General features: G+C 44.4%; 1 protein-coding gene and 1 long non-coding RNA gene across 2 annotated transcripts; both read right to left on the bottom strand.

Moving 5' to 3' along the window:
• Positions 1–3248: 3248 nt before the first annotated feature.
• On the bottom strand, positions 3249–4972 carry LOC115175818 (leukotriene B4 receptor 1-like). Its single transcript, XM_029735347.1, has one exon. The coding sequence runs from the start codon at positions 4722–4724 to the stop codon at positions 3795–3797; it is 930 nt and encodes a 309-aa protein (XP_029591207.1). The 5' UTR covers positions 4725–4972; the 3' UTR covers positions 3249–3794.
• Positions 4973–9609: 4637 nt separating this feature from the next.
• LOC115176220 (uncharacterized) lies at positions 9610–10796 on the bottom strand. Its single transcript, XR_003872187.1, has 2 exons — positions 10754–10796; positions 9610–10582 (listed from the first exon to the last, which is right to left on the bottom strand). It is a non-coding gene; the product is annotated as an uncharacterized LOC115176220 (long non-coding RNA).
• Positions 10797–25564: the final 14768 nt, after the last annotated feature.

The raw sequence follows: 25564 nt of genomic DNA on the forward strand, positions 1-25564 counted from the left end.
GGTTGACAACTCCATTGTGTCCTCCTCCCAGAGTGCTAAGAGCCTTGGCGTGACCCTGGACAACACCCTGTCGTTCTCCGCTAACATCAAGGCGGTGACCCGATCCTGTAGGTTCATGCTCTACAACATTCGCAGAGTACGACCCTGCCTCACACAGGAAGCGGCGCAGGTCCTAATCCAGGCACTTGTCATCTCCCGTCTGGATTACTGCAACTCGCTGTTGGCGGGGCTCCCTGTCTGTGCCATTAAACCCCTACAACTCATCCAGAACGCCGCAGCCTGTCTGGTGTTCAACCTTCCCAAGCTCTCTCACGTCACCCCGCTCCTCCGCACACTCCACTGGCTTCCAGTTGAAGCTCGCATCTGCTACAAGACCATGGTGCTTGCCTACGGAGCTGTGAGGGGAACGGCACCTCCGTACCTTCAGACTCTGATCAGTCCCTACACCCAAAGAAGGGCACTGCGTTCATCCACCTCTGGCCTGCTCGCCTCCCTACCTCTGCGGAAGCACAGTTCCCGCTCAGCCCAGTCAAAACTGTTCGCTGCCCTGGCACCCCAATGGTGGAACAAGCTCCCTCACGATGCCAGGACAGCGGAGTCAATCACCACCTTCCGGAGACACCTGAAACCCCACCTCTTTAAGGAATACCTGGGATAGGATTAAGTAATCCTTCTAACCCCCCCCCCCACCCTCCCCCCCAAAAAGATATAGATGTACTATTGTAAAGTGGTTGTTCCACTGGATATCATAAGGTGAATGCACCAATTTGTAAGTCGCTCTGGATAAGAGCGTCTGCTAAATGACGTAAATGTAAATGTGTACCTTATTAAAAAGATACAACCATTTGAACACCAATAAATAATAAATGGTATACAACAGCGTGTTACAGTTTTACAGTAGCCAACTGCTTCACAATACCCCTATTTCTGATGCTTTATACGTACAGTATGTACTGTATAAGGATAATACTGACAACTGCTTCACAATACCCCTATTTCTGATGCTTTATACGTACAGTATGTACTGTATAAGGATAATACTGACCTACAATAAGACTGACATACAGTGCGATTAGAAAGTATTCATACCCCTTGAATTATGCCACATTTTGTTGTGTTACAGCCTGAATTCAAAAATACATTAAAATGATTAATGACCAAGTGAAAACATGTTTTGGAAAACCTTTGCAAATGTATTGAAAATTAAATATAGAACCAGCTAAATTACACAAGTATTCACACCGCTGAGTCAATACTTTGTAGAACCACCTTTGGCAGTGATTACAGCTGTGAGTCTTTCTGGGTAAGTCTCTAAAAGCTTTCCACACTTGGATTGTGCAACATTTCCCCATTACTCTTTTGAAAATTCTTCAAGCTCTGTCAAATTGGTAGTTGATCATTGATAAATATAAATGTTTAGGTTTTGCCATAGATTATTTTAAGTCAAAACTGTAACTCGGCCACTCCGGAACATTCACTGTCTTCTTGGTATGCAACTCCAGTGTAGATTTGCCTCATTTTAGGTTATAGTCCTGCTGAAAGGTGAATTTGTTTCCCACTGTCTGGTAGAAAGCAGACTGAACCAGGTTTTACTCCACGATTTTGCCTGTGCTTGGCTCCATTCCATTTATTTTTTTATCCTGAAAAACTCCCCGGTCCTTAACAATTACAAGCATACCCATAACATGAAGCAGTTACCACTATGTTTGAAAATGTGGAGAGTGGTACTCAGTAATGTGTTGTATTGGATTTGCCCCGAACATAACACTTCGTATTCAGGACAAAGAATGAATTGCCTCATTTTGTTTCAGTATTATTTTTGGTGCCTTGTTGCAAACAGGATGCATTTTTTGAAATATTTGTATTCTGTACAGGCTTCCTTCTTTTCACTCTGTAAACTAGATTAGTATTGTGGAGTAACTACAATGTTGTTGATCCATCCTCCGATTTCTCCTATCACAGTCATTAAACTCTGTAACTGTTTTAAAGTCACCATTTGGCCTCATGGTGAAATTCCTTCCTCTCTGGCAACTGATTTAGGAAGGACGCTTGTATCTTTGTAATGCTTGGGTGTATTGATGCACCATCCAAAGTGTAATTAATAACTTCAATAACTAAATGTTATATCCTGAACTCATTTAGGATGCCCAAAACAAAAGGGTTGAATACTTATTGACTCGAGACAATTGAGCTTTCACTTTTTATTAATTTGTAAACATTTCTTAGAACATTATTTGTCTTTGACATTATGGGAGATTGTGTGTAGGCCAATGACACAAAATCTTAATTTAATCTATTTTAAATTCAGGCTGGAAAAAAACTGTGGAAAAGTCAAAGGGTGTGAATACTTTCTGAAGGCACTGTATTTCTGAACATGCTCACAACCTGCCATTGGATTCAAATGATGTAAACATTGTGCGTGTCAAGTTATGGTCAAATACTCTGTGGAAAATGATATTTACCCTCTACTATAATTTGAAAATGATATTTACCATCTACTATTCTTTCCATTCAGTACTTCAAAAAGAATAGCAAGTTAGATTTGATTTTGCTTGAATGACTCAAGAGTGACTCAAGAGTGAAAGGCCTGTGAAACCCCAATGAATGCACAATCAAAGTTCTGAACATAAGATAGAGGGCATTACAAGTGTTATGAATTTCAAGTTTTGTACTTAGAGTTTTGAAAATATACCACTTACATCTGAAAATGTGCAAGTTCCCCAGAACCGTATAAAAAGAAAGTTACCCATTAGATTTTGTTGGGAGCATATGCAGGGTGTGCAACGCATATCTATGTAGAGTGTACTACTTTCTATCTTTCTATTTATACAGTTAGTCAGCACCTCTACAATAAATGCTGGGTGTATGGAAGCTCATAATTTTTTCCACCTGATCATAACCCCCCAAAAACTGTTTATAGTTTCATAATATGTTTTAAACTACAGTATGTCAATCTCAAGCTTTTTTTCTAATTTTGAACCTAAAGGCATGTTCCTTTGGGTGCAGATCAAGTTGTTTGTCCGTTGTACCAAATGTGTTGTTACATCTGACATATGGCAAGTTCTACCTTCATTTGGTTCAGAATGATTTTTTTGGGGCGGTGTTGGCAAGTTGGCTCACTACTGTTGCGAGTTAGACTGAAACTAAAATGGTTAAACCCATTTTGGGCATCAGAGTGGTTTAAGGTTTGAAATGCATGCTTTAATTGATCTATTTAGGCAGAAATGTTGTTGCGTAGATCTAGTGTGTTTTTCCATTGTGCTCGCTGCTCAAATACCTGATTTTGACATACAATGAGGCAACTTCACAAGTATGACGAAAATATTCCAACACAGCTCTTCCGCAACACAGCTCTTCTGAACCAAAGCAGAAGTACATGTACTGTAAGATAAACTTATTCATGGTAACCAAATATATGTATTTATTCATAGGGAAAGCTGACAGAAGCAACACAATTTAGGCTTTGACCAATGGAGGTCAAGCTTGAAGGGCGTTAGATCACCGAAATAACAAATCTAGGCTAACCTATGGATACCTAGAAAGTACAGCCTATACAGTCAGCAACCCAAATGTAGGTTTTGTTGAAGACAAAATAGCAGGGGCAATGAGCCTCTTATTTGGCTGCTCTAAAAACCAAGTCAACAACACCTAAAAAAGCTATTTCTTTTTGAGAGTACCCTGATTTTAAGGTTAGGGTTAGGGGGTTTGATTATGGGTAGGCCGAGGGTTAGAATTAGAGGTTGGCATGCCAGTCACATGCCTTTAGTCACACCAGCAGGGCACAGCTTCAGACATCAGATATTTGTGACCTGCATCCTGCTGTCACCCCTCGATGACGACTTGGGCTGCTCACGGATCCTCCGCGAGGCGAAGGCGTACAGGAAGGGGTCCAGACAGCTGTTAAAAAACGTAAAGGTCCGGACGACACGCGCTGCGGCGCTTCTGTGTCTCAGCAGCGCTGCCGACGCCTCTGGCCAGGATGTCTGCAGCACAATGCCGGCGATATCTACCACATTGACAATGTGCACAGGGATCCAGAGGATGAAGAAGGCGACCACCACACTGGTAACCAGCCGCGTCAACTTTGCACTGCTGAACAGCGCCGTCTGGTTCACCCGCCGGTGGAGGCAGCAGTAGGACGTGACCAGCACAGAGAAAGGAACCACGAACCCTAAAAGGGTCTCCAAGAGGAGGACAGCAACTCTTTCAGCATCGGAGCCCGTGTGTCGCTGGCACTTGAGCTCGCCATCGCGCACATCGCGAGTGGCAACGGCGGGGGCAGTCAGGGCACAGGCGAGCCCCCACAGGGCCAGGAGCAGCACCGCCTCCCCCTTGCGCCCCAGCCTGTTCCACATCTGCGGGTAGAGCACCTGGAGGTAGCGCTGGACACCAAGTAGAGTGACCGTTAGCACGTTAGCATACAGGCTGAGGTAGAGCAGGAAGGTGGCTAACTTGCATGCAGCACGGCCCAGAGTCCAGCCGTGCAGGAGAGTATAGATCCACACGGGAACCGTGGCCAGGCACAGGACGTCGGAGGAAGCCAGGTTCAGCATGAGGCACAGGGTGAAGTTGGGGCGTCGGGACGAGCGGCGCAGGATGACCACCAGGACAGCTATGTTACCAGGGAGACCCAGCGCACAGCACAGCCCCAGGACGGTGCTCGAAATCAGGCGGCCCGAATTCGAGGATGTGGAGTCCAAGCTAGAGTTGCTAGAGGAGTTCATGTTCACCGTGGTCCGTGAAAGAATAAGAGCTATCTTGAAGACAGTAGACTTTAGACATCTAATTCTTTAGTTTCTCCTTCTTGAAATCCTCACAAGTTTGTTATCTTCCCTTGAACTCTTGTCATAGAGTGATAATAAGGAAACTGATGTGGGTAAACTTCCTCTGGTCAGCTTCCTCCTGAGAAAGCTGTGTGTGTGTGTGTGTGTGTGTGTGTGTGTGTGTGTGTGTGTGTGTGTGTGTGTGTGTGTGTGTGTGTGAGAGAGAGATATGTGTTTAACAAATAGATACTTACCATTTTGTTATTAAGGCTACAGTCAACCTGATTCTCATCAATAGACACATGACACTGAGAAGATAGTTATAAGCTATAGGCAAAACATATAAAGTAGATTGTAGGTGTGTCTAGGGGCAAGCCACACAGTTTTTATATATTTATCCCCCATTTAATAATTCATATTCTTATGTGATTTTATTTTATTTTGTGCAAAAAGTTTTAATGATTTGAACTTTTGACAGATAAATGGATGTGTAATACATTTAATCCATCTCTGGGTTGTTGGCTCTCTTTGAATGTATGGCCATAGTTTAATGCTTCCATTTAGTGGCAAAATAAGTCTAGAAAAACTACAATTCTTCCCTGCAACAGATTCTAGCATAAATCTACCATGACTGCTATCTTCTGTTATCTTAATTTGGGAAATTATTGACAACAACTGGACATTTGTATAAAGCACATTTACATGGAGATACACATATACTTCCATTATCGTGTTTCTTTAACTCACATCGTCGATCTTGTGCGTTTTTTTTATTATTATATTTTCTATATTATTATATATATTATTAGTAGTATTATCATCGGGCAGGCAAAAAGGCAGGTGAATCAAAACTAGGACTGAAGGCTGTAACTGGTTCTCACAAACAAGCTAGGAAAAGGCTTAGTAGAGTCAAAATGAACAATACCTCACAAAGGCACAAACAGAATGAACTGAACTAAATAGGAGCTGATGAGACCAGGTGCGTAACTAACACAGGTGAAATCAATCAACAAAAATGAAAGACAGGGCTACGTTCAAGAACACAACGAAACAGAACACAAGGCTGACTAAGATAATAAGTGTAGAACTTTACATCATGATTGAGTTAGTTTCATTTTCCAACTATTATCTTTTGTAAGTTAAAACCTCGTCATTTTACCAGAACCGTTCTCTGTCACCATCTCAAACAGCCAGTCCATTCATTCCAACCACAATACACAATCCTTATCAAAAGTCACGGAGTCAGAAAGCGATCAGATCCAATGTGGACCAGGTGGGTCTTTCAATACCAGTCGAGGTCAATCGAGACCCGTCAATTCAGATGGGATGGAGTGCATAGAATCATTATGGACTAACAGCGCGGAAGACAGAAAAGAAAATGACTCTTGCGGTTCAGCGGTTGTCAGTCAATCATCACTGTCAAACATCGTTGTCCTCTTCTGAGGAGGAGCGCATCATGCCGCCGCTGTCGTCACCAGGAGGCGGAGTTGCTCCAGGGACTCCTGGAAGTCGGTCAGCTCAGGTCCCTGGGAGAGGAAGCTGGGGGCAATGCGGCAGGGGTCCAGGGTGCTGGCACCGCGGTGCAGCTCTGACAGCCAAGGGCCGCAGAAGACTGCAGGGAGGTGAGCATGGGGACGGAGGGGACCGCACTGTGGAAAAGAGGATAGGGAGAGGGAGATAAGGTTAGAGGGATGGACCTGACAATGACAAGCGAGACTGTTGGATACAAGGATATTGAGACATGTCTTTAGAGCAGAGTATAGGCATAGAATATTATAGTAGCATATACATGGAGGTTGAGATGTGACATAAGGTTAGAGAGATGGGCCTGGCAATATTGAGAGCAACAATTAAATACAGTCAGGCATATATGTGAAAGAGAAAATTGAATAGACTTATTTACGGATAGATATCATCCTCTTCCGAGGAGGTGCGCATCGAGCCGGCGCTGTCATCGCGGTAACAGAAGGACCAGGAGGCGGAGTTGTACCAGCGACTCCTGAACGTAAAGCAGCTCAGGCCCTGGGAGAGGAAGCTGGGGGCTCCGTGGTGGGGGTGTAGTGTGCTTCCACAAGAAAAGTGGGTGAGTGTCACAGGTGTGACTAGTTTCCTCATTAACCCAGCGAGAGCTTCCATTGGAAAATAATCTCACGTGATTTGAGATGTGCGCATTTAAACCCTCTTGTTTATCTGTTCCAAACTGACGACCAAGGGAGGTGATGCAGTCCAGAGGTATGGAGGAGTCTTTAATCTCATCCTTAATGTAAAGAAAATGGAGGAGATGGTGTTTGACCCCAAATCTGTCGGTGACCACGTGTCTGTGGTAGTCCACAATGCCAACATAGCACAGGTCAGTTCACATAAGTACCTGGGTGTACACTTGGACAAGGTGCTGAGCTGGAAGGTCAAAGTAAAGAGGGTCTGCTTCAGAGTCCAAAAACGCCTCTATTTCCTACGTAGACTAAGTGCATTTGGTGTTCCTGTTCTACCATGTGTGACGACCCTCCCACTCTGTCTGCTGTATTTTCTCTCTTTGCTCTTGTTCCTTATTAGGATGCCAGTGGGCGGAGTTGGAAGGGTCGTCAGCTACATGGGAAACACCTGGGCTCGGGTGTGTCCCAGGATAAATGGATGTCTTCCACAGTCATTGGGAAGACTCTCTCCATGCAGACACCTTGTTGTTTTTGGTTGTGCTAGTTGTGGAATCTAATAAATATATATTTTTGATACTCCTTGTCTCCACGTTGTCTCCCTTTTGTTGCGAACTCTGAGCCGGTTCGTAACACATGCGGTCATAGAGAGAATCCTGAGATACGGCATCACAGTCTGGTTTGGCAATTTATCAAACTGCCCTGAAGGTCATGGGTGTGAGGCAATATCCCTCCCTGAAGACTTTTTTTGAATAGGTAACTATCAGACAAGCTCAGAAAATTATTTCAGATCCCTCCCATGTCCTTTACTAGGGACCCTCCTCCCCTCAGACAGACTCTATAGGGTTCCTCCTCCCCTCAGACAGACACTATAGGGTCCCTCCTCCCCTCAGATAGACACTATAGGGTCCCTCCTCCCCTCAGACAGACTCTATAGTGTCCCTCCTCCCCTCAGACAGACTATATAGTGTCCCTCCTCCCCACAGACAGACACTATAGGGTCCCTCCTCCTCTCAGACAGACACTATAGGGTCCCTCCTCCCCTCAGACAGACTCTATAGGGTCCCTCCTCCCCTCAGACAGACTCTATAGTGTCCCTCCTCCACACAGACAGACTCTATAGGGTCCCTCCTCCCCTCAGACAGACTCTATAGGGTCCCTCCTCCCCTCAGACAGACACTATAGGGTCCCTCCTCCCCTCAGACAGACTCTATAGGGTTCCTCCTCCCCTCAGACAGACTCTATAGGGTCCCTCCTCCCCTCAGATAGACACTATAGGGTCCCTCCTCCCCTCAGACAGACTCTATAGGGTCCCTCCTCCCCTCAGATAGACACTATAGGGTCCCTCCTCCACCTGGTTATCAGAAGGGGGAAAGGAGAAGATTCATTGTGTGTCGTCTGCGTAGCAATGATAGGAGAGACCATGTGAGGATATGACAGAGCCAAGTGACTCGGTGTATAGCGAGAATAGGAGAGGGCCTTGAACTGAGCCCAGGGGGACACCAGTGGTGAGAGCACGTGTTGCGGAGACGGATTCTCGCCACGCCACCTGGTAGGAGCGACCTGTCAGGACGCAATCCAAGAGTGAGCCGCGCCGGAGATGCCCAACTCGGAGAGGGTGGAGAGGAGGATCTGATGGTTCACAGTATCAAAGGCAGCAGATAGGTCTAGAAGGATGAGTGCAGAGGAGAGAGAGTTAGCTTTAGCAGTGCGGAGAGCCTCCGTGACACAGAGAAGAGCAGTCTCAGTTGAATGACCAGTCTTGTGGGGGTGCTTTGCTGCAGGAGGGACTGGTGCACTTCACAAAATAGATGGCATCATGAGAAAGAAAAATGATGTGGATATATTGAAGCAACATCTCAAGACATCAGTCAGGAAGTTGAAGCTTGGTCGCTAATGGGTCTTCTAAATGGACAATGACCCGAAGCATACTTCCAACGTTGTGGCAAAATGGCTTAAGGACAACTAAGTCAAGGTTTTGGAGTGGCCATCACAAATCCCTGACCTCAGTCCCATAGAACATTTGTGGGCAGAACTGAAAAATGCGTGTGCGAACAAGGAGGCCTGCAAACCTGACTCAGTTACACCAGCTCTGTCAGGAGGAATGGGCCAAAATTCACCTAACTTATTCTGGGAAGATTGTGGAAGGCTACCCAACACGTTTGACCCAAGTTAAACAATTTAAAGACAATGCTACCAAATACTAATTGAGTGTATGTAAACTTCTGACCCACTGGGAATGTGATGAAAGAAATAAAAGCCGAAAATAAATCATTCTCTCTACTATTATTTTGACGTTTCAAATTTTTTAAATAAAGTGTTGATCCTAACTGACCTAAGACAGGGATTTTTACTAGGATTAAATGTCAGGAATTGTGAAAACTGACTTTAAATGTATTTGGCTAAGGTGTATGTTAACTTCCGAGTTCAACTGTATGTGTAATCGTTATATCAAAGTAGTACTTCTTGAATGGAATCAATATTCACTCTTTCGGGGTTGGAGGGGTATATAAGTTGAGTAGGTGATGAATAGTTGGGAAGTTGGGTTTGGACAGGGTCAACATTCATGCATTTGTGTACTGAAATGGGTGATTTTCATAATATGAAGTTAAATCAAAACTTTTAAAAAAAAATCTAAACCTTTTCTGAATGTTGTTCAACATTTCCTGCAAAATCAAGCATTTCTTACAGCTCTGTTTCCTTAGTGGTCCCAGTGTGTTTACACAAATTTCAATTATTGCAGAATACATTGAGAGATATGTACAGTAACATAGTCCATAGACAAGTCTAACCAATTCCATTACTGTACACTGACAGTCAGAGTGTAATGAGAAGCAGATACAGTCCCACTGGAACTCTGTCGCCCTCCTCTGACCACAGTGTGTTATGGCAGTTTGGGTGATAAAGTGGGTGTTTTACTTTATGGTGTTTTTCAATCAACTATTTGGTACAGTTTCAGAAATCTAAGCATAAAAACCAAAACAAATCATCAAAATGGCTCATGTTTCAAAACTCTAAGCACATTTCCAACTGACTGAGTACAACAAACAAAGTCACATATCACTCATATCTCAACATTTTCTGAATGTTCAACATTTCCTGCAAAATCAAGCATTTCTTACAGCTCTATTTCCTTAGCGGTCCCAGTGTGTTTACACAAATGTCCATTTATGCAGAATACATTGAGAGATATGTACAGTAACATAGTCCATAGACGTCTAACCAATTCCATTATTGAATTGTAGTGTCATATTTTGATGAAAAGGTGTTTAGAGTACTTTAGACTACAGGAGACTACGTAGCTCTGCAGCTGTTGAGTCAGAGCAGTTCCTCTTTAGCTGAGGGAGGTTTTTGTACAACGCTCTGACACATCGAAACCCGTTGTACCTCTGCTGACAGTAGTAATCTCCAGCATCTTCAGCCTGGACTCCACTGACAGTCAGAGTGTAACGAGAAGCAGATACACTCCCACTGAAACGACCTGGAATCCCAGTCTGACGAGTAAAGCATAATAAACCAGGAGTTTAGGAGCTTCTCCAGGTTTCTGCATGTAACAGTTGAGATAATCACTAATGCCTGAACTGGCTGTACAGCTGAGGGAGACAGTCTCTCCAGGGTGAACAGAATGAGATTTAGCAGAATGGGTCAGAATGATGTCTGCTGATGATTCTGAAAGAAAACAAAGTGCAGAAAGGCAACCAACATATTGTAAAGCAAAGCCCATCAAGCTAAATCCTTTTTTGAAATATATTGTATTCTCTGTCATTTTAAAATAACAAATGAAGTGTAACTATAAAGCCAAACCTAGAATTAATCAAAGTTGGTTAAACTGTCTCTCACCAGTAGAATCAGTGACATCATCATTGTGCTGCGTATCAGTGGCTCTGAAAGAATTGAACAGTCACTGATCAACACTGGGGTTTTAAAAGTATGTGGAGCAATGAGGCAGGACAGCTATGTAAATGTCCCATCTTTTACACAAATACACACACACGCACACACACGCACACACGCACACACGCACACGCACACACGCACACACACAACCAAGCAGATCAAAAAGTCAGATGTTCCAAAGGTAAAAATCATAGACAGACCACACATTGTAACAACTAAATCTTAAATGAGGCCTAGTTTGACTATCCCACACAAAGGCTGATGTCCCTCAACAGTGGTTGTCAGTCCCAGGAGACGGTAAATGAAGCTCAGCAGTAGAATTGCTGCTTCTATATCCTTCAAACCTTCTCATGGTGGACAGTAGTGGAGCTCTGTCGCCCTCCTCTGACCACAGTGTGTTATGGCAGTTTGGGTGATAAAGAGGGTGTTTTATTTTACAGTGTTTTTCAATCAACTATTTGGTACATATTCACAACTCTATGTACAAAAATCGAAACAGATCATCAAAATGGCTCATGTTTCAAAACTCTAAGCACATTTCCAACTGATTGAGTACAACAAACAAAGTCACAAATCACTCTTTCAACTTGGATGCATATCCAATCTAAGTATATTCTTCCAAAATGCAATATTCACTTACTTTTGATGTGATTTCCTATTAACTATCACTTAATAAAACTTCGCAAAAATGATAACTACCAAACCAAAATAATGTAGTACCTGGTTAACGTATAACTGCTAAACACTGTACATTTCTATATCCATATCCAAATTATACATGGATGTGACTGTAAATTCTACATCATCATTCTCCATCAACCAGTGTACTTCAGTAGGACAAAGTGGTAAGAGTCACTATGTGCTACCATCATTATTGATATGGAATTGGGTGGTTCGAGCCCTGAATGCTGATTGGCTGACAACAGTGATACATCCGACCATATACCACAGGTATGACAACATATGTATTTGTATTGCTCTAATTACGTTGGTAACCTGTTTATATTAGCAATAAGGCACCCTGGGGGTTTGTGGTATATGACCAATATACCACGGCTAAGGGCTGTATCCAGGCACTCTGAGTTGCGTTATGCATACGAATAGCCCTTAGCCGTGGTGTATTGGCCATATACCACACCCCCTCGTGCCTTATTGCTTAATTATAGTGTACTGTTGAAATACCTGGGTTGTATATAACAATATATTCCAGTCATTATTTGAATTTCATTGATACACTGCAAGCTGATTAATTTCAAGCAGAGAGACTGGCGATACGGTATCGAAAAGCTGATCTTGCACAATGTTGCATGGGGTAGAAATGGCATACAACATGACTGTGTAAAAAGACCGCTATTGTGAACCACTAATCTAACTTTGGGTTGGGGAAGTCCTGTGGTTCGGGGGTGGAATGGGAACGGTTTGTCTTGTTCGGTCTCATCACTTGTTTTTCTGTCCATGTGTACCTATTTGGTGTACCTTATTAAAAAGATACAACCATTTGAACACCAATAAATGGAATACAACACCGTGTTACAGTTTTACAGTAGCCAACTGCTTCACAATACCCCTATTTCTGATGCTTTGTCCTACGTACAGTATGTACTGTATAAGGATAATACAACTAGAAGACTGACAGTGCCTTCAGAAAGTATTCATACCCCTTGAATTATGCCACATTTTGTTGTGTTACAGCCTGAATTCAAAAATAATTAAATAGATTTTATCTACACACAAAACCCCATAATAATAATACTCTGTATACATATCCCGAAAGAAAGAAATTCTCACTCCAATACATTTTAATAGAAAGTTAGCAAAAATAGATAGATCTTGCTACCATGGAAAGAAAATACCTGTCTTTTTGTGGAAAAGTCCCCCTGATTAACTCTTTATTCATATCCCAGTTTATCTATTTGCTTATGGTTTTGCCAACACCTAGCAACCTGTGTTGCGCCGGAAGCTGACAGAGATGGCCGCCTCACTTCGCGTTCCTAGGAAACTATACAGTATTTAGTTTTTTAATGTTATTTCTTACATTGTTACCCCAGGTAATCTTAGGTTTTATTACATACAGTCGGGAGGAACTATTGGATATAAGAGCAACGTCAACTTACCAACATTATGACCAGAAATATGACTTTCCCGAAGCGGATCCTCTGTTTGGTCCACCACCCAGGACAATGGATCTGATCCCAGTAGGTGACCCAAAACAACGGCGCCGCAGAAGGGACAGACGGTGCGGTCTTCTGGACAGGCTCCGTAGACGGGCACATCGCGCACCGCTCCCGAGCATACTACTCGCCAATGTCCAGTCTCTTGACAACAAGGTAGATGAAATCCGAGCAAGGGTTGCCTCCCAGAGAGACATCAGAGATTGTAACGTTCTTTGTTTCACGGAAACATGGCTCACTCGGGATACGTCATCAGAGTCGGTACAGCCACCCGGTTTCTTCACGCATCACGCCGACAGAAACAAACATCTCTCTGGTAAGAAGAAGGGGGGGTGTATGCCTTATGATTAACGAGACGTGGTGTGATCATAACAACATACAGGAACTCAAGTCCTTTTGTTCACCTGACCTAGAATTCCTTACAATCAAATGCCGACCGCATTATCTACCAAGAGAATTTTCTTCGATCATAATCAGTCGTGTATATCCCACCCCAATCAAACACATCGACAGACCTGAAAGAACTTCATTTGACTCTATGTAAACTGGAAACCACATATCCTGAGGCTGCATTTATTGTAGCTGGGGATTTTAACAAGGCTAATCTGAAAACAAGGCTCCCTAAATTTTATCAGCATATCGAAAGCACGACCCGGGCTGGCAAAACCCTGGATCATTGTTATTGTAGTAGTCTGGGTATAGCTGGTGCAGAGGAGTCAGGCGCAGGACAGCAGAGATGAGTAACACAAGTAACTTTTTTCAAATATTCCAATAACATGTCGTAATACCGAGCCCACAATAACAGACCGAACATATATAAAACAATCACGCACAAAACCATGGGGAAAACAGAGGGTTAAATAATGAACATGTAATTGGGGAATTGAAACCAGGTGTGTAAAACAAAGACAAAACAAATGGAAAATGAAAAGTGGATCGGCGATGGCTAGAAGGCCAGTGACGTTGACCGCCGAACGCCGCCCGAACAAGGAGAGTGACCGACTTCGGTAGAAGTCGTGACAGTTATTCTAAATTTCCCGATGCATATAAAGCCCTCCCCCGCCCTCCTTCTGGAAAATCTGACCACGACTCCATTTTGTTGCTCCCAGCCTATAGACAGAAACTAAAACAGGAAGCGCCCGTGCTCAGGTCTGTTCAACGCTGGTCCGAACAATCAGATTCCACGCTTCAAGATTGCTTCGATCACGTGGACTGGGATATGTTCCGCATAGCGTCGGACAATAACATTGATGAATACGCTAATTCGGTGAGCGAGTTTATTAGCAAGTGCATCAGTGATGTTGTACCCACAGCGTCTATTAAAACATTCCCCAACCAGAAACCATGGATTGATGGCAGCATTCGCACAAAACTGAAAGCGCGAACCACTGCTTTCAATCAGGGCAAGGTGACCGGAAACATGACCGAATACAAACAGTGTAGCTATTCCCTCCGCAAGGGAATCAAACAAGCTAAGCGTCAGTATAGAGACAAAGTAGAGTCGCAATTCAATGGCTCAGATATAAGAGATATGTGGCAGGGTCTACAGTCAATCACGGACTACAAAAGGAAAACCAGCCTCGTCGCGGACCACGATGTCTTGCTCCCAGACAAACTAAACAACTTCTTTTCTCGCTTTGAGGACAACACAGAACCACTGACACGACATGCTACCAAAAGCTGCGGGCTCTCCTTCACTGCAGCCAACGTGAATAAAACATTTAAACGTGTTAACCCTTGCAAGGCTGCCGGCCCAGACAGCATCCCCAGCCGCATCCTCAGAGCATGAGCAGACCAGCTGGCTGGTGTGTTTACGGACATATTCAATCAATCCTTATCCCAGTCTGCTGTTCCCACATGCTTCAAGAGGGCCAGCATTGTTCCTGTTCCCAAGAAAGCGAAGGTAACTGAGGTAAATGACTATCACTCACTTCCGTCATTATGAAGTGCTTTGAGAAACTAGTCAAGGACCATATCACCTCCACCCTACCTGACACCCTAGACCCACTCCAATTTGCTTACCACCCCAATAGATCCACAGACGACGCAATCGCAATCACACTGCACACTGCCCTAACCCATCTGGACAAGAGGAATACCTATGTAAGAATGCTGTTCATCGACTACAGCTCAGCATTTAACACCATAGTACCCTCCAAACTCATCAGTAAGCTCGAGACCCTGGGTCTCAACCCCACCCTGTGCAACTGGGTCCTGGACCTCCTGACGGGCCGCCCCCAGGTGATGAGGGTAGGTAACAACATCTCCACCCCGCTGATCCTCAACACTGGGGCCCCACAAGGGTGCGTTCTCAGCCCTCTCCTGTACTCCCTGTTCACCCATGACTGCGTGGCCATGCACGGCCTACAGGGAGGTGAGGGCCCTCTGAGAGTGATATCAGGAAAATAACCTCACACTCAATGTCAACAAAACAAAGGAGATGATCGTGGACTTCAGGAAACAGCAGAGGGAGCAGCCCCTTATCCACATCGATGGGACAGTAGTGGAGAAGGTGGAAAGTTTTAAGTTCCTCGGCGTACACATCACGGACAAACTGAAATGGTCCACCCACACAGACAGCTTGGTGAAGAAGGCGCAGCAGCGCCTCTTCAACCTCAGGAGGCTGAAGAAATCCGGCTTGTCACCAAAAACACTCACAAACTTTTACAGATGCACAATCAAGAGCATCCTGTCAGGCTGTATCACCGCCTGGTACGGCAGCTGCTCCGCCCACAACCATAAGGCTCTCCAGAGGGTAGTGAGGTCTGCACAACGCATCACCGGGGGCAAACTACCTGCCCTCCAGGACACCTACACCACCCGATGTCACAGGAAGGCCAAAAAGATCATCGAGGACAACAACCACCCGAGCCACTGCTTGTTCACCCCGTTATCATCCAGAAGGCGAAGTCAGTACAGGTGCTTCAAAGCAGCGACTGAGAGACTGAAAAACAGCTTCTATCTCAAGGCCATCAGACTGTTAAACAGCCATCACTAACATTGAGTGGCTGCTGCCAACATACTGACTCATCTCTAGCCACTTTAATAATGAAAAATTGGTGTAATAATTGTATCACTAGCCACTTTAAACAATGCCACTTTATATAATGTTTACATACCCTACATTACTCATCTCATATGTATATACTGTACTCTATACCATCTACTGCATCTTGCCTATGCCGTTCGGCCATCGCTCATTCATATATTTTTATGTATTTTTTTTTTCTTATTCATTCCTTTACACTTGCGTGCATAAGGTAGTTGTTGTGAAATTGCTAGGTAAGATTACTTGTTATATATTACTGCATGGTCGGAACTAGTACCTAAATGTATGTACAAGCCCGGATGTATGTATATGTGATAAATGACCCAGAACCCCAGGTGTTATAGTTAGAAATTCCTGAGGGTCTAATGGAACCTTGTGTGACGAACTTGGTTATAGATTAGGATGAACCAAGTCAGTACTGAGGTACTGGATGACAAGTGATTGAAAGTGTTACAGTGGGGGGGGGAAAGTATTTGATCCCCTGCTGATTTTGTACGTTTGCCCACTGACAAAGAAAGGATCATTCTATAATTTTAATGGTAGGTTTATTTTAACAGTGAGAGACAGAATAACAACAAAAATATCCAGAAAAACGCATGTCAAAAATGTTATAAATTGATTTTCATTTTAATGAGGGAAATAAGTATTTGACCCCCTCTCAATCAGAAAGATTTCTGGCTCCCAGGTGTCTTTTATACAGGTAACGAGCTGAGATTAGGAGCACACTCTTAAAGGGAGTGCTCCTAACCGCAGCTTGTTACCTGTAAAAAAGACACCTGTCCACAGAAGCAATCAATCAATCAGATTCCAAACTCTCCACCATGGCCAAGACCAAAGAGCTCTCCAAGGATGTCAGGGACAAGATCGTAGACCTACACAAGGCTGGAATGGGCTACAAGACCATCACCAAGCAGCTTGGTGAGAAGGTGACAACATTTGGCGCGATTATTCGCAAATGGAAGAAACACAAAAGAACTGTCAATATCCCTCGGCCTGGGGCTCCATGCAAGATCTCACCTCGTGGAGTTGCAATGATCATGAGAACGGTGAGGAATCAGCCCAGAACTACACGGGAGGACCTTGTCAATGATCTCAAGGCAGCTGGGACCATAGTCACCAAGAAAACAATTGCTAACACATTACGCCGTGAAGGACTGAAATCCTGCAGCGCCCGCAAGGTCCCCCTGCTCAAGAATACATATACATGCACATCTGAAGTTTGCCAATGAACATCTGAATGACTCAAAGGACAACTGGTGAAAGTGTTGTGGTCAGATGAGACCAAAATGGAGTTCTTTGACATCAACTCAACTCGCCGTGTTTGGAGGAGGAGGAATGCTGCCTATGACCCCAAGAACACCATCTACACCGTCAAACGTGGAGGTGGAAACATTATGCTTTGGGGGTGTTTTTCTGCTAAAGGGACAGGACAACTTCACCGCATCAAAGGGACGATGGACGGGGCCATGTACCGTCAAATCTTGGGTGAGAACCTCCTTCCCTCAGCCAGGGCATTGAAAATGGGTCGTGGATGGGTATTCCAGCATGACAATGACCGAAAACACACGGCCAAGGAAACAAAGGAGTGGCTCAAGAAGAAGCACATTAAGGTCCTGGAGTGGCCTAGCCAGTCTCCAGACCTTAATCTCATAGAAAATCTGTGGAGGGAGCTGAAGGTTCGAGTTGCCAAACGTCAGCCTCAAAACCTTAATGACTTGGAGAAGATCTGCAAAGAGGAGTGGGACAAAATCCCTCCTGAGATGTGTGCAAACCTGGTGGCCAACTACAAGAAACATCTGACCTCTGTGATTGCCAACAAGGGTTTTGCCACCAAGTACTAAGTCATGTTTTGCAGAGGGGTCAAATACTTATTTCCCTCATTAAAATGCTAATCATTTTATAACATTTTTGATATGCGTTTTTCTGGATTTTTTGTTGTTGTTATTCTGTCTCTCACTGTTAAAATAAACCTACTATTAAAATTATAGACTGATCATTTCTTTGTAAGTGGGCAAACGTACAAAATCAGCAGGGGATCAAATACTTTTTTCCCCCACTGTATATGTATGGTGTTCTTACCTGAGGGAAGACACTGGTTTTATGTATGGTGTTCTGACCTGAGGGAAGACACTGGTTTTATGTATGGTGTCCTTACCTGAGGGAAGACACTGGTTTTATGTATGGTGTTCTTACCTGAGGGAGGACACTGGTTTTATGTATGGTGTTCTTACCTGAGGGAATACACTGGTTTTATGTATGGTGACCTTACCTGAGGGAAGACACTGGTTTTATGTATGGTGTCCTTACCTGAGGGAAGACACTGGTTTTATGTATGGTGTTCTTACCTGAGGGAAGACACTGGTTTTATGTATGGTGTTCTTACCTGAGGGAAGACACTGGTTTTATGTATGGTGTCCTTACCTGAGGGAAGACACTGGTTTTATGTATGGTGTTCTTACCTGAGGGAAGACACTGGTTTTATGTATGGTGTTCTTACCTGAGGGAAGACACTGGTTTTATGTATGGTGTTCTTACCTGAGGGAAGACACTGGTTTTATGTATGGTGTTCTTACCTGAGGGAAGACACTGGTTTTATGTATGGTGTTCTACCTTAGGGAAGGCATTGGTTTTGTTTTGATATATGTATAACTGGTGGGATTATAGATTTAGTGTGGGACAATTGTGCTAGTCAATATCAATAATTTCTATGTACTGAAATAAATCTAGACTGGTATAGACAACAAGTCTTTAAGACTAGTACCAGAAGGGATACATTTGTGAATTGCGTATTGGGAAAGACACATTGTGAGTTTCCTCTTCCATTACATCCACAAGAGAGGAGACAGGGAGACCCCCGTACGGAAGTTAAAAAACAAATGAAACCAATTCTGGTTATTTACCACACATGTGGAAGCATTTACAGTAGCGTGGTTAGTGAATTTTATTTTTATTTTATTTCACCTTTATTTAACCAGGTAAGCTAGTTGAGAACAAGTTCTCATTTGCAACTGCGACCTGGCCAAGATAAAGCGTAGCAATTCGACACATACAACAACACAGAGTTACACATGGAATAAACAAAACATACAGTCAATAATACAGTAGAACAAAAGAAAACAAAAAGTCTATATACAGTGAGTGCAAATGAGGTAAGTTAAGGCAATAAATAGGCCATGGTGACGAAGTAATTACAATATAGCAATTAAACACTGGAATGGTAGATGTGCAAGTAGAGATACTGGGGTGCAAAGGAGCAAGATAAATAAATAAATACAGTATGGGGATGAGGTAGGTAGATAGATGGGCTGTTTACAGGTGCAGTGATCTGTGAGCTGCTCTGACAGCTGGTGCTTAAAGCTAGTGAGGGAGATATGAGTCTCCAGCTTCAGAGATTTTTGCAGTTCGCTCCTGTCATTGGCAGCAGAGAACTGGAAGGAAAGGCGGCCAAAGGAGGAATTGGCATTGGGGGTGACCAGTGAGATATACCTGCTGGAGCGCATGCTACGAGTGGGTGCTGCTATGGTGACCAGTGAGCTGAGATAAGGCGGGGCTTTACCTAGCAGAGACTTGTACATAACCTGTAGCCAGTGGGTTTGGCGACGAGTATGAAGCGAGGGCCAACCAACGAGAGCGTACAGGTCGCAATGGTGGGTAGTGTATGGGGCTTTGGTGACAAAACGGATGGCACTGTGATAGACTGCATCCAGTTTGTTGAGTAGAGTGTTGGAGGCTATTTTATAGATGACATCACCGAAGTCGAGGATCGGTAGGATGGTCAGTTTTACGAGGGTGTGTTTGGCAGCATGAGTGAAGGATGCTTTGTTGCGATATAGGAAGCCGATTCTAGATTTAATTTTGGATTGGAGATGCTTAATGTGAGTCTGGAAGGAGAGTTTACAGTCTAACCAGACACCCAGGTATTTGTAGTTGTCCACGTATTCTAAGTCAGAGCCCTCCAGAGTAGTGATGCTGGACAGGCGAGCAGGTGCGGGCAGTGATCGATTGAATAGGACAACAGGCCCTCCTATTTGACACACTGAACTCTATCAGAGAAGTAGTTGGTAAACTTATTTAAGATGGTGAGAAAGGCACTTTTAAAGAATAGCCAGGCATCATCTACTGACAGGATGAGGTCCGTGTCATTCCAGGATACCCCGGTCAGGTCGATTAGAAAGGCCTGCTCGCAGTAGTGTTTTAGGGAGCATTTGACAGTGATGAGGGGTGGTCGTTTTGTCGCAGACCCATTACGGATGCAGGCAATGAGGCAGTGATCGCTGAGATCTTGATTGAAAACAGCAGAGGTGTATTTGGAGAGCGAGTTAGTTAGGATGACATCTATGAGGGCGCCCGTATTTACGGATTTGGGGTTGTACCTGGTAGGTTCATTGATAATTTGTGTGAGATTGAGGGCATCAAGCTTAGATTGTAGGATGGCCGGGGTGTTAAGCATGTCCCAGTTTAGGTCACCTAGTAGCACGAGCTCAGAAGATAGATGGGGGGCAATCAATTCACATATGGTATCGAGGGCACAGCTGGGGGCAGAGGGAGGTCTATAGAAAGCGGAAACAGTGAGAGACTTGTTTCTGGAAAGGTACATTTTTAGAAGTAGAAGCTCGAATTGTTTGGGTACAGACTTGGATAGTAATACAGAACTCTGCAGGCTATCTTTGCAGTAGATTGCAACACCGCCCCCTTTGGCAGTTCTATCTTAGCGGAAAATGTTATAGTTAGCGATGGAGATTTCAGGGTTTTTGGTGGTTTTCCTAAGTCAGGATTCAGACACGGCTAAGAAATCCAGGTTGGCAGAGTGTGCTAAAGTAGTGAGTAAAACAAACTTAGGGAGTAGACTTCTAATGTTAACATGCATGAAACTAAGGCTTTTACGGTTACAGAAGACAACAAATGAGAGCACCTGGGGAGTGGGAGTGGAGCTAGGCACTGCAGGACCTGGATTAACCTCCACATCACCAGAGGAACAGAGGAGAAGTAGGATAAGGGTACGGCTAAAGGCTATACGAACTGGCCGTCTAGCACGTTTGAAACAGAGAGTAAAAGGAGCAGGTTTCTGGGCACGATAGCATAGATTCAAGGCATAGTGTACAGAGAAAGGTAAGGTAAGATGTGAGTACATTGGAGGTAAACCTAGGCATTGAGTAATGATGAGCGAGATATAGTCTCTAGATACGTTTAAACCAGGTGATGTCATCGCATATGTAGGAGGTGGAACAACATGGTTGGTTAAGGCATATTGAGCAGGGCTAGAGGCTTTATAGTGAAATAAGACAGTAATCACTAACCAGGACAGTAATGGACGAGGCGTATTGATATTAGAGAGAGGCATGCGTAGCCAAGTGAACATATGGGTCCAGTGATTGGTTGGGCTGACTGGGGACACGGCGATTCAGACAGTTAGCAGGCCGATGCTAACAAGCTAACAGTTAGTAGGCCGGGGCTAAACAAGCTAGCAATTAGCAGACCGGGGCTGGCAAGCTAGCAGTTAGCAGACCGGGTTAGCAAGCAAGCAGTTGGCAGCCCGGGGCTAGCAAGTTGCGATGGGGGTAAGTCTGTTTTTGCCTCTTCGTGTGGTGACGTCGATAGACCAGTCGTGGAATTAGTAGGGTTCCAAGTAGCTCTAGATAGCTAACAGGCCGGTTAGCAGAATGGGCCTTCAGCGGACGTCGCGCCTGAGGGGCCTGTTGGAATCCTTTGGCAGATTATGTCGGTATTCCAGTCGTAGAGGATCGGCGGGGTTCCCCGTGCCCCGTACCGGCAGTAGAAGGCGTCCGGATATTGTAGCCCAGGAGTGGGCTTCGGTGGTAGCACAGGAGCCCTGGCCCGAGCTAGCTTCAGGCTAATTGGTGCTTGCTCCAGGATGGAAACGCTAGCCAGGAGTAGTCACCCGGGATTGCGGTTAGCTAGTTGCGAAGATCCAGATGAAAATGTTCAGAGTTTGCGGTAGGAATCCGGGGACATGGGGAAAAAAATATATAAAATAATAATAGGTCATAATAAATGTAGTGAAACTAAAGAAGAAGAGGGGTTAGAGAAAATAGAACTGCGTTGGGTATATCATCCTATGTTAGGTTCTACTACCCGTATACAGGGATAGACTGGGGTTTTCTACACTACCATACAGATAAGTCACTCAGTCCACATTACATAGAACCTCATTAAAACAAAGTCACGGGGCACCATGACAGGTTCAACCAAAGGCAGTGCAGAGACAGTGGGTCCCACACCAATGAAACATATTAGTCCTAAACAATATTTACAGGACAAATATCCCTACTTGAAAACCGACCTGGACTGGGTGTTTTGTAAATGGAATAAATGGACAAACAAAGAAGAAAAGGAACATTTGATAAGACTAAGTGTGATGTGATAAGTGACGTAGTCAAGGGAAGGCAAGCCAGTAAGAAGAAGAGTAATAAGAAGGTTACCATACTGTCAGCCACTATATTGGGACTCATTCGGACTGAAGGACAGACATTTTATGCTCAAAGTCAGTTGAAACAGTTGAAGAGTCAAAGGGTGGCGGAACAAGGGAAAAAGAAAGACCCAGGATGTGGGCCCCTTCACCCTACAGCTCCCCCACCTTATGAAGATAAAGAAGGAGGTGTGGAAGTGAGAGAAGGTTTATACCCTTTAATAGCTACTGGTACAAAGGTCATTATTAAGGGGGAACTAATGAAAGAAGAAGGAGAAGAGGATGAGAGTCTACAAACAGGAAAAAAGAATAGAGCGAGACGGAGAAAAAAGTTTCAGTAATTGGCGAATTGCGGAATTAGGGTCCCCCGGGTCCTCGTCAACCCCTCTAGGAAACCCAGACAAAGACAAAGACAGGAAGATTCCGCATATGGCCAGCAGTTCATATAAGGGCAGTAGTGGACCCTGGGATCCGGAGAAGGACTGGGAAACAGGCAGTAAGAAAAAGATCTCATACAAACCAGTGAGATCTGCCAGACATATGATGGAAGAACAAAGTTTGGAATGAGTAAAAGAATACTGTGTTTTCGAAGAACAATGGGAAGACTTAAGGTATAAAGTCCGCGAACACCGAAAACAACTGAGGGAACTTCAGGATGATGATTCTGAGGAAAACCGGAGACAATATGACGAACTAAGAGAACAACTCACGGAAGAGGAAAGAATGGAAGGTGAACAGAAAATGGAAAGAATGAAACTGGAAGAGGAAAAATGTAGAGGATATAGAGCAAGAAGTTTGGATGATGATCCAAAGGGCATGCTCCCTCTAGTGTACAAACAAGGCCCGGGCGGGCAAATGTATGCTGAATACAAGCCCTGGAGTTTTGGAGATATTGCAATTGCTGCTAAATCCCTACCAAGAATGTCGAAAGGAGCTGAAGTCTGGATAAGAGAATTTGAAACAAGGTACGGCCACCAGACCCTTTGCCTTGGAGATACGAAGGCAATTTTATCCCGGGCACTCACACATGGACAGTTCACTGATGTAATGATCCGTTGGGGGTTAATGGCTCAAACCGCTGAGCTGGAGTTAAGCCAGTGCAGACAACACCTATGGGACTGCTTGAGAGATATGTTCCCCACCCCACCTTCCCTGTAGCTCAGTTGGTAGAGCATGGTGTTTGCAACACCAGGGTTGTGGGTTCAATTCCCACGGGGGGCCAGTACAGAAGAAAAAAAATTATGAAATGTATGCATTCACTAATGTAAGTCGCTCTGGATAAGAGCGTCTGCTAAATGACTTAAATGTAAATGTAATGCGAGACATGAGTAGACTATCTGACTATAAATTTGGACCTGACTCAGATATCGGAGATTGGATAGATAACCTGAAACAGAAATGGCTTAAGGAATTGGGAGAGCGCCATGACCATTCTGAAGCCACCGAGGACATGTTTTATGACAGAGCCTGCCGCAACCTCCCAGAAAAAGTACAGACGCAACTGAGGGATGTCGTGGGCTGGGATAGAAAAGCAGTTGGGTAACGCGAGGATTATATGAGACACCACTGCCAGAACTGTCTTCTTGATAAACAAGCAGAGAAATCAAGAAAACAGGGGCTTGATGGTGCAGTAAAAAAGGCCCAATTGGCTCAATTGGAGAAGAGTAATAAAGGAGGTGAGCCTGACATGGTGATGATGAACACTCCTGCTCCTACAGCGCCCCCAAGTGGACTTGCGCCACAACCACAGCCCATTGTACCTTTTGTACAATTTCCCCCTCGGACCTATGGGAACCCACAACCATGGGGCTCACCATCACCCAGAATGCCACCTATGCAATGCTGGGTGTGTGGACAATTTGGACACATGAGGAACCAATGTCCACAAAATCCTCAATATCAAGGATGGGCTACAACACCTGGAGTGAACCGAAGAGGGAGAGGAAATTTCAGAGGAGGAAACAGAGGAGGATACCAACAAGAAGGTGGATATCAGCAGCAACCCCAAACCTATGGAGGACCTCCCCAGCAGGCACAAGGAGGTTACCAGCCTGGTCCTGGCCACCAAGGAGGACACAGAGGAAATCAACCACAGAGAGGGGGAAGAGGAGGTGTCTGGCCACAAGGAAATCAGAACCCCAACAGTTCCTATTTTCCTGACGATCAGCAATGAAGAGGCCCAGACCCTTTCCTCCAGCGTCCCCAGTACATATTCAAAGATAGGAAAAAGGACCCAATAATCAAACTTCACAGATTGAACTTGACTCTAAGGCTAGGCCTGACCTCTCTGACACTGCCCTGACTGATGCTGACTTGGAGCTTTTCGTTGACGGTTCTGCATATATAGATCAAACTACAGGGAAGAAACATGCAGGGTTTGGTATTGTGACAATTGATAGAACCACTCACATACAACAACCATTACCAGATACTTTCTGAGCTCAACAGGCTGAACTTTTGGCACCTACCACTGCCTGTAAAATGGGAGAAGGGAAAATGGTTACACTTTTCTCTGATTCTGCTTATGCAATAGGGGTTTGTCTCTCCTGGTGTGGTGTCTGGAGGAGAAGGGGTTTTCACAATGCTTGTGGAAGTCCTATTCGTAATAGAACTATGGTTTTAGATCTCTTGGAGGCTATGATGCTGTCCTCTGCTTTGGCTATGGTGAAGGTTGCTGCTCACACTGGGGGGAAAGATTTTGTGAGTATGGGTCACGCCATGGCAGATGAGGTGCTAAATTGGCTGCCTCAAAGTGTCATAGCCACTCTATGTTCTTCTCTGCTACTGTTGGGAAAGACACTGATGATTTGGCATCTAAACAGGCTTGGAATGTTGGTTCTCATTTGGTATGGCAACAGCGGGGTTGTAAACTTGACCCCGTTTCTAAAATTTGGAGACAGACTCCGTCTGGCAGACCATGTCTGCCAACTTGTCTTATTGCCTCTGTTTGCCAAGTGGCCCATGGTGTGGCTCATTTGTCATGGGGGGATATGAAAAAGGCAATTTCTTTGGATTGGTTTTGTCCAAATTTGACTCAGCATGTGAAACAGTGTCTGTTTCGATGTGATACGTGCATGCAATTTTACATTGCCAAAGGAACACCTCTG

Source organism: Salmo trutta, chromosome 36 (genome assembly GCF_901001165.1).
Source record: "Salmo trutta chromosome 36, fSalTru1.1, whole genome shotgun sequence".
In the NCBI taxonomy this organism is placed as follows: domain Eukaryota; kingdom Metazoa; phylum Chordata; class Actinopteri; order Salmoniformes; family Salmonidae; genus Salmo; species Salmo trutta.

Coding starts and splice junctions, on each gene's coding strand:
- LOC115175818 (XM_029735347.1), bottom strand. CDS start 4,724: ATGAACTCCTCTAGCAACTCTAGCTTGGACTCCACATCCTCGAATTCG.